Here is a 9830-nt window from a genome sequence, read left to right as displayed (position 1 = left end):
TTTCTACTCTTAAAATTTCGGTTATTCAAAATTTGTAACCATTGGCATTCATTCTCATTAAAATTATTTTGTAGTTCAACAATGTCTCTTTCTAAACCTTCCAATCATGACAAACAAACTAACAACTTGGAAATGATTCGTCAATTTGCAACTCTTCTAAACCAAGAAACCCCATCCAAGAACATCAGTGTCAATTCTCCATTACCAAAGCTATCAACAAACTACCAAAACTGCTTAGTTTTATTAATTATCTCACCTAAAACCTTCGAAATCTTAATGGTCAGGGAGTTATTAGCCAAACTATGGAGATCATTTAATCCGAAATTTTATGTCTCTGAATTTACATCAGAAACATATTTGATTAAATTCGAATCACATTCGGACTCAGAGTTTACTATGGAATCTTCTCCATAGGTTTCAAGAGATGATCTTCTGGCATTAGAGAGATGTATCCCAAATAAGTTACCAAATGACTATATCTTTGATAAGGTCGAATTATGGGAACAATTACATGGTCTACCAGTTAACTGTCTAGATAGAAAATTCATACAATGTCTAGTGGCACATGCTGGAAGCAAAAGAACAATCTCTGTTCAAGAATCTCGCAATTGGGGGAAATTCACACGGGTTCGCCTGCATGTTGATATCAAACATCCATTACGAGATTCTATTTCTTTTCCTCTGCCAAATGGTAAAGAAATCACTGCTGAAATAAGATATGAAAGACTTCCAAGATTTTGTTTATTCTGTCTCATGAAAATGTGTCCAAAAGTACACCAGTTAAAAGATAAAGTGCACCAGGAATTTCCAGAAGAACTACATCAACAAGCTTACAATCTTATTGTTCCAAAATATCAAAGATCGATTAATGCCTCAAACAGATTATACCCTAATGATGTAGATGAATTCCAACAAGATGATATTCATGAGGATTCTATAATTCATAGTGTTTAGAGCCGGAAAATTTCATCAACTGAAGTTTCAGGGATGATGAGTCATCGTACAAACTCATCGATGATTGGTAATTTTCATCCTACGTCATCATTTGATGTGGCTTTCAAAGAACCAGATATCTTGCAACAGCAGTTACCAATATTTGGATATGATTTGGATGGAAAAAATCTGACGGTTTTAAACCAAGTCAATTATCTACCAACATATTTCAAGCAGAATGTAAATCCTTTTAGAGTTCTAACTGCTACAAACTTCTCAGATAATGGGGCACTAATAACCGCACGAAAGGGTAAACAACAGGTTCCGGCAACTACTACAATATATGAATTACAACAACTGAATGATGAACTAGTCAAGGGTAAAGAAAAAGCAAGTGAACACCAATATTCCTCTTCCCATTACGATTATATTAATAATGAGACACTACAAGTGGCATAATCATTCCAGTTTGTAACAAAGAAACTAAAATCTTCTACAACTGAGGTTTCAAGTAAATCAGTAAATGAGAATCTTCATCAACTTCTATCCAGGACAAAAATATTGTCACAGAATAGTGACAGTGGACGGATTCTACGGAATTCCAGACAATCAAACAAGATTACCAGAAGGCGTGAATGGAAATCGATGGCTAGAGAATTTCGCATTACCTCTTTTGCGGAACCAACTACCATCAGAAATTCAAGTAGCGCTAAACGAATGCAGGATGGATCATGCATCAATACTAGAGAGGCACAATCAGAGATGGTTACAAGAATCGAGGAGGATTTTGATGATCAATGGGCAGTGGAGGCTATCCCTAATTGGCCGCACGATCCATGTTAGTGTTTGCATGGAATTGTTGGGGGTTAGGGAATGACCCAACAATTCAGACACTGCAATCTTTCCTTAGAAGTACAAAACCTGGAATTTGTATTTCTTTCAGAAACAAAACTTTTTGAGGCAGCTTCTATCCCGATTATTCATAGACTTGGATACTCTTGTCAATGTGTTGTTTTTGTTATGGGTCGTAGTGGGGGTCTCTGGTTACTATGGAAAGATGATATTGATGCTGAAATTATCTTCTTCTCAAATAATCTGATCCATCTTCAAGTTAATCAAAATGGCGCTTTTCGCAGCTTGAATCTATTTTGTGTTTACGGACCTCCAAATAGACAAGATATAGGTGAATTCTAGCGCAGTCTATCTATTTATTCTCAACAAGTAGATGGTCCAAAATGTTTCATAGGCGATTTCAATGCAATATCTTCAGTGAGGGAAAAATTTGGAGGAGATCAGTCTCTTAATGGTACAATAACACATTTTAACAATTTTATAAGAGACAATCATCTTTTGGATTTGGGTTTTTCTGGACCGGCATTCACTTGGACAAATGGAAGACATATGCAACACTTAATTAGACAACGATTGGATAGAGTTGTCGCATATCCAGATTGGTGTTTAATGTTCGAAAATTCAGGAGTATTACATCTTCCAATATTATCAAGTGACCATTCTCCAATCATTTTGAATACGTGCAGATCAATCCCGAGAAATCCTCCGTCATATAAATTCGAAGCATACTGGTGCAACCATACAGATATTCTTAAGGTTGTTCTAGAAAGCTGGAATATTAATATCTCAGGTGATTTAATGGGTAAGATATATTCTCTTGGTACGTTCCTTAAATGCTGGAGTAAAGAAAAGATTGGTTGCATTAAAAATAAGATCAGCAAACTAAAAAAAAAAATTACTTCACCTTCAAGAATTAAAGCCAACGGTAGCTACCCTTCAGCAAGAGAAATTAATCTCAGATCAACTCAATTATTACATTATCATGGAAGAAACTTATTGGGAGCAAAGGATGAAGCAAATATGGCTGAAAACTGGAGATCAGAATACTAAACAGTTTCACTTATCTGTCCAGCAACGAAGAAGGAAAAATAACATCTCAAGTCTACAAACAAATACGGGTCAATGGCTCACCAATCCAATGGAAATTGCATATGAAATGATCTCTTTCTTCAAAAACTTGTTTCAAGAGGATGTGACTGTTCAACTCCCTACAGATTTTCAACAATCATCTTTCTCGTTAGATGCAGCTGATTATCTTTCCATTACATCTTTTCCTTCAGCGGATACTATCTGGAAGGTGGTCAAAAACATGAATCCATTTGGTTCACCAGGACCTGATGGATTTCCGGTGATATTCTACAAGAAAAGTTGGTCTGTTGTTGGAGATGATACTGTTAAATTCATTCAAGAGACTTTCACTTCAAGAGAACTACCAAGTAATTTGAATCACACATTTATTAGTTTTATTCCAAAAGTGAAACATCCGATCTCAGCAATTGAATTTTGACCAATCTCTTTATGTAATGTCTTGTTTAAATTTGTTGCAAAAATAATTGCCTTAAGACTAATTCCATATTTGGAGAAATTCATTTCATGGTCTCAAAATGCATTTGTGAAACATAGGAAGATTACTGACAATATTGTCATTGCTAAGGAGATTTTTCATTCTGCATAAGTCAAAATCGAAGCAAGGCTATTTTGCTCTCAAACTAGACATGTCAAAAGCATATGATAGAGTTTCTTGGTCTTTCGTGGGATTCATGTTGCATCAGATGGGAATTCATGATCATTCACATCAATTAATAATGAATTGTGTCTGTACTTCATCTTTTTTTATACTTATTAATGGAGATCATTATGGTAACTTCAAAAGTGGAAGAGGATTAAGGCAGGGGTGTCCCTTATCTCCCTCTTTATTTATTATATGCTCGCAAGGTTTATCTCTCCTTATGGCTAGATATGAAAATCTGAATCTCTACAGTGGCTACCAAGTAAATGTGTATGCTCCATCAATCAGTCATCTCATGTTTGCGGATGATCTACTTTTCTTTGGAAATAATTCAGAAGTAAATGTTCTTCAGTTGAAATGTATTTTAGATGATTACTCCTCTTTTTCTGGCCAGATAATTAACTTCTCCAAGTCGTCTATCCATTTTAACAAAGGATGCTCAGATTTTAATAAAGGGAGAACCATTCAGAAGTTTGGTGTTAGAGAAATGGCACTAAATGAAAAATATTTGTGCTCTTATTTTATGAAGTCTGACTACAGCATGGAAACACACGAACCATTAATGAATAAGTTTGGAACCAAGCTTACTGGATATAGAGCATTCTTCTTAATTCAGCTGGCAGAACGCTGTTATAAAAAAATTTGTTATATGCCATTCCTATCTACTCAATGGGAATCAACAAGCTTCCCAAAGGTGTTACAAACCAGATTACAAAGATTCAAAGATCTTTCTGGTGGGGACATGACACGAGTACAAGAAAGTGTCACTTCATCAAATGGGAGAAAATGGCAAAAGCAAAAGAGGATGGAGGGTTAGGATCAAGGAATATGGAGCAGGTCAATGTTTCATTGGTAGCAAAACTCGTATGAAGGTTTTTAACTTTTCCAGATGCGGTTTGGGTGAAATTATATGAAGCAAAATATCTGAGAGGTTTATCGTTCTGGGACTGCGAACCTAAAAATGGAGATTCTAAAACTTGGAAAGACATGCTGTCAGTTAGAGAGTTATTTCTCAACAACTGTTGTTGGTTTATGGGCACATGAAACTCTATCAGAATATGGAAAGATCCATGGATCCCTAATATGCCGGGATTTCGACCAATAAGATTACCAGAGTCAGAAATTCAGGTGGAATTTGTATCTGATCTGTTTATTCAAGGGGAGAGAAGCTGGAACGTGGAGTTATTAACTCAAATATTTCCGGATATCCAAGTTCAGGCAATCTGAAACATATATATCCCTCAAGATGAGAATGTGGATGATAAACTAGTGTGGTTAAAAACTAAGAAAGGGAACTTCACGGCGAAATCTTGTTACAAACTATTGGCAGATTCAGTGGGTTCAAGTTCAACAGTCTCTTATTTTCCCTGGAAGATTTTTTGGAAAAAGATGAAAATTCAACCAAAAATACATATGTTTTTTTGGAACATACTTCATAATGGCCTGCCAGTTTATAGTAATCTGTCAAGATTCAATAATCAGATTCAGAACTTATGCCCATTCTGCAATTGCGAAGAGGAATCAATTCACCACTTATTATTTGTCTGTCCTTTCTCAAAAGAAGTCCTTCAGCGAAGTCCTTTAACAATCGACATTCCAGATAATACTTCTCCAATGGGTGTGATCCAGTTTTGGCTAGAAAAGGAGGATCAAGGTATAACTCTTAACTTGGCAGCTTGTATCCTGTGGAATGTACGGGAAATGAGGAACGATAGAATTTTTAGTAATACTCAACCCTCGATATCACTTTGTATTGAGAAGGCACTGAAAGATTTCAAGCTTTTCGATCTTCATCATGCATTGAATTTTAGCTCAGGGATTAATATCAGCCATCAAGAATTTGCTCAATGGGTAACTCCTCCTCAGTTTACGGTCAAGGTTAACGTTGATGCAGCGTACAATAATGGTCGAGGTGCATCTGCAGCCATAGCTAGAGATTCAAATGGTACCTATCTTGGTTGTGGTGCTTTCTGCTTTAGTTCTTTCTCTTCTATGGTGGCAGAGCTAAAGCTTATGGCCTTGGTTTACAATTGGCGAAAAGAATCCAAGTTTCAAAGATAATAGTGGAAGGAGATGTTGAGGAGATTCCTAAAGCCATAACAGGGAGCATAAATGATATTCCGTGGAGTATCCGCTCAACTGTGATTTCTATCCACGACCGCGTCAAGGAATTTAGTGACATAAACTTTACATCTGTTCCCAGACAGCAAACTCAATTGCTCATGACTTAGTTCAATATGCAATTTCTAACAATGTAAACAGGTGGTGGTGTTTGGAAGAACCACCCTATTGTATTATGCAGCGCCTCAATTTATTTGAGGATTAATACATTAAAATACCTGTTTCCTTCGGGGAAAAAAAAATCTGTTATAGCTAATAATAATATTAATCAATAATAATGTATACAACTGATTATTTAGTATTTTTTAGAATGGGCAGAATTATTTTGAAATATGTTATTTATTTCAATGCTAGAGAGTCTTCACTGTTATCTGCTATTTATAATCTAATATGCCCTATGGCTCAAGATTGCCTAGTATACAAAAATCTGCCAGCAGGTGGCCTGACATTTTCTCCTGCATGTCAGGCTTTGAACAAAATCTACCTGGTTACTGGCCTACTCTAACGTACCCAAACTAAATTTCTGGAATATACAGGTGAGTCTATACTTTTTGGATCATATAACGAGTTTTTTTAATAGATAATGAAATTAGAGAGCACATAGGATATAGGGGGATTCAAAAGGATACAACTCCCAAGAAAAGAATAAGGGAAAAGAAAGATAGCAGCTTACAACACCACAAACATGAGGAAAGCCTCGTATTTCCAAAAATCAAGAGGAAGAACTGGTACTACTTCTTGAATGGTCTCTCTTGATAGCTAGAAATTTGGCTTCTATCATCGTAATCCGGTAGTTTTGGATGGAATTGGCTGCAACCTGCAAGAAGAGGAAGAACTGGTGTTTGAAGTGGTATGACGCTAATGAGACTGACCTTATAAACCGATCCGTTGGTGTTTTTCTTTCTGCTTCTGAGGTGGTGGCAATGTCATGGCCCTCAAATACGGTGGACATGCGTTTTAGTTCTTGCATGAATTCTTTTCCTAGGTGATTCACGGGATGGAGGATGTTGTCTTCCATTTCCACAAAGCCAAGTTCCTCGGGAGATATGCCATGAATCATTGACTTCTAATTAAATGCCATGCATAACGCAACTAATTCTAATTACATAGTCACATGGCCTAAATTCTTTTTCGGAACCCGAATTTTACTTGAAAAATTGCCGTTGTACCCGTTTTGTTGACCCAAACTCTTTAGATATATGACAATTATCTGAATTTTATCTCCGTATGTGAAACCCTAACTGTGAAACCCTAGTTGATTCAGAAGAAAAAAATACTACCGAAAAATAAACACAACAAATCTCCGTATCCTGCTTCTCCTCTCCAACATCTCCTAATAACATACGCAAGATCAGAGAATCGAAAGATCATAAGGTATGGATTTTTATCTTAGTTCGATTGATGAATCTGGTAGAAATAAGTTGGTGAAAAGGGTTATACCTGAAGAAATATTATTAGACATCATATCTAGAGTACCGTTACCGTCTGAGGGAGTTTTTCATAGCAAAGTGGTATGCAAAACCTGGTTAAAGGTCTTTAGGAGGCCTGAATTTGTCGAAAAACATTTACATTCTCAATTGCTTCAATTTCTTCATTTTCATGATTATAAATACTTTCCTCGGTTGAAGAATAGTAATGGTGCCAGTGACATGGGAATCTTATTTTACGCTGTAGAGTGTCATGGGGATGATGAAAATTACGATGATGAGCCTAATGATGATGATTATGATATGGCTTATGCAGAGTACCGTGGAAACAATAACAATAAGAGTAGTATAACAGATCCAAAGATGTTAACATACCTTAATATTTCTAGTGCTGATGAACTAATTAGCTCATGTGATGGTTTAGTTTGTTTGTCTAAAGAAAATGATGCATATGTCCGCGATCCGAGAGTATGTCAATTTGCCAAGATGTGGCAAAAATAAACAGGTTTGTTATGGATTCGGCTGGACGAATACGAAAGATTATAAGGTTGTCAGAATAATCTACTATGAAATGAAAGATGATGAATGTGATGCGCTCGTACAAGTTTACATTTTGGGTAGCGGTGCTGGTTGGAGAGACGAAGGAAGAATTACACATTCTTTCAGGGATCATCCTGGCGTACTTTTATCATTGGCTTGATAAAAAAGGCAAGATATGGGCGTTTAGTTTGGTTGATGAAGAATTCAAGTTTCTCACACAAACTCCCAGCAAAACAGTAAACTTTAGACTAGCTGTATTAGGAGGCTGGTTGTCATACTTTCAGTATGATACCATACACACTACGTTATGGTCTTTCAAGAAGATTACTGAAGAGCAGCAATCTCCAAAATGGAGTAAAGTTTTCTGGCTATGGATGCCACAGTATAGTCTGCCATTTGCTCTCACTAATAAGGGTGAGGTTCTCTATTTGAATGGGACATCTCTCCGACTCTCCGAGTGTATAACCCGGAAAATGAAGCTCATGGGAAGTTAAAGATTGAACACTTCAAGAAAACAGATTCCGAATTTTCCGGAATCCTGCATGTGAACACTTTAATTCCCTTGAAAACTATCGGAGAAAATGAGGCGAAGATAATTGGTTCCGATGGATGAGGCAGAGTTCTAGTATAATAAGAGATTAATGTTTTCCGAATTTGTAGTTCTTTTGTTTGATTTGGATAGGATTTATTTATTTTTTGGACCTTTCTTTTGTTTGATTTGGGTACGATTTTTTTTTGGGACCGTGATATATTTGTCATTGCTAATGCATGTCTACTCATCTCTTAGATTTATCTAGTAGTGCAAGAGTGGTGGTCATCCCTTGGATTTTTCATGGCAATGGTAAAAATTTGTTTCTCTGACAAATTTTTACTATGTCTCTCTTGATATATTGACTAAATTAGCTATAACCCATTGCAAAGTTGTTTATGTGCACTATTTCACCTTAAAGCTTCATGGATTTTCTCATACTTGATCTGACAAAGCATGCCACTGATACTCTTGGTCCGACATGATTGGCAGGTACACTTTTAAACTTGGCATTGCTAATAAGCTGCATGAAACAAATGAGTGGTTTGATATGAATGTTTCGTTTTCATATGTGCTTCTGAAGTAAATAGCCATACTATTTTGATAATATTATCTTGAAGAAGAAATATTGGGTCTGACTGCTTGCTTTTACCTGGACTTGGCGGATAATAATGACTGTTCAATGATAAACATTCGCTGCATTCCATGTTCTCAAGTGGTCTTGTTGCAAACCTAGAGCTTCAGAAAACAATTTTGTAAAGGTATCTGACAATTCCATCATATGCAATTACTATATCCCAGAGATATTGCTTATTAGCTGACAGTAAAATGAACTTATGAATACATATAACCAGCTAGAAATAATTATAGTGCAATGGATGAATCAATTTACTATTACTAGCTGCTAACTACAAGACTCAACCATGTCTGAAATTTTTTGTACACTTACTGGATCAGTTAAAATATGCACAAAACTTCAAACACCTCTTAGAAAAAAATGACTCCGACTAAAATTGCTAGCTTGCTTAAAAAAAATTAGGATCTCTTATTGCATGCAGTTTGGATCTGCATTTGCACAAGGTAAAGCCTGTGAGTTAGAACTACACTTACACTATGTCTTACTGCATTTTCAATTCTACATGGCTGAAACATCTGCCATATATAGGATTATTAACCCTACTTCATAATGTCGCATGGTTCCACTAAAGAGAGTAGGAGGATTTTGAGGTAGCTACCAAAAGCTAAACTCGATGATATAATTTAGTTTTCACGGGCAATCTTGTAAGAATTTATAGCTGCATCTCCTGTGGAAGGTTTGGCCATCTCTTTTTCTCAAGTTTTGCAAAAAAAAATCTAGAAAGAGGGACCAAAAAATGACGCTAGAAACAGGGATTGAACCTGTGACCTTGTGGTTAACAGCCACACGCTCTAACCAGCTGAGCTATTCCAGCATTTTGTCCGAGTTTTGGATCTTTCTTATTCTCGTACCTGAGGATCAAAACACCCCTGGAATTTGCATTCTAGCAGCGGCAGCGCCATCCAATTATCAGTTTACCATTTCCGATGATGTAATTTTTTCCAAATGGCTTGTGTTATGATAAACGAGGAGCTACGATCGTAGGCATGGGAAGCAAACTACGCATAGAGGGGAATACTAGGCTTTGAAGCTTGCAGTGGTGGGACAATTATGCCCCCACTC

General features: G+C 36.4%; 1 protein-coding gene and 1 non-coding gene across 2 annotated transcripts; one reads left to right on the top strand and one right to left on the bottom strand.

The window, feature by feature from the left end:
- The first annotated feature begins 2767 nt into the window (after positions 1-2767).
- LOC113359347 lies at positions 2768-5575 on the top strand. Its single transcript, XM_026602999.1, has 2 exons — positions 2768-3221; positions 4965-5575. The coding sequence occupies exons 1-2, from the start codon at positions 2768-2770 to the stop codon at positions 5573-5575; spliced, it is 1065 nt and encodes a 354-aa protein (XP_026458784.1).
- A 3933-nt stretch (positions 5576-9508) lies between these two features.
- On the bottom strand, positions 9509-9582 carry TRNAN-GUU. The gene has a single exon. It is a non-coding gene; the product is annotated as a tRNA-Asn (tRNA).
- Positions 9583-9830: the final 248 nt, after the last annotated feature.

The sequence above is a fragment of the Papaver somniferum genome, chromosome 3 (assembly GCF_003573695.1).
Source record: "Papaver somniferum cultivar HN1 chromosome 3, ASM357369v1, whole genome shotgun sequence".
Classification (NCBI taxonomy): domain Eukaryota; kingdom Viridiplantae; phylum Streptophyta; class Magnoliopsida; order Ranunculales; family Papaveraceae; genus Papaver; species Papaver somniferum.
The sequence above is the reverse complement of the archived record's forward strand: the minus strand, read 5'-3'. Positions and strand labels throughout refer to the sequence as shown.

Bases quoted from the DNA above. Each gene is read 5' to 3' on its own strand.
- LOC113359347 (XM_026602999.1), top strand. From the start codon at position 2,768: ATGGAAGAAACTTATTGGGAGCAAAGGATGAAGCAAATATGGCTGAAA. The intron at 3,222-4,964 runs GTAATTTGAATC...ATGGCCTGCCAG, and splicing joins CACTTCAAGAGAACTACCAA to TTTATAGTAATCTGTCAAGA.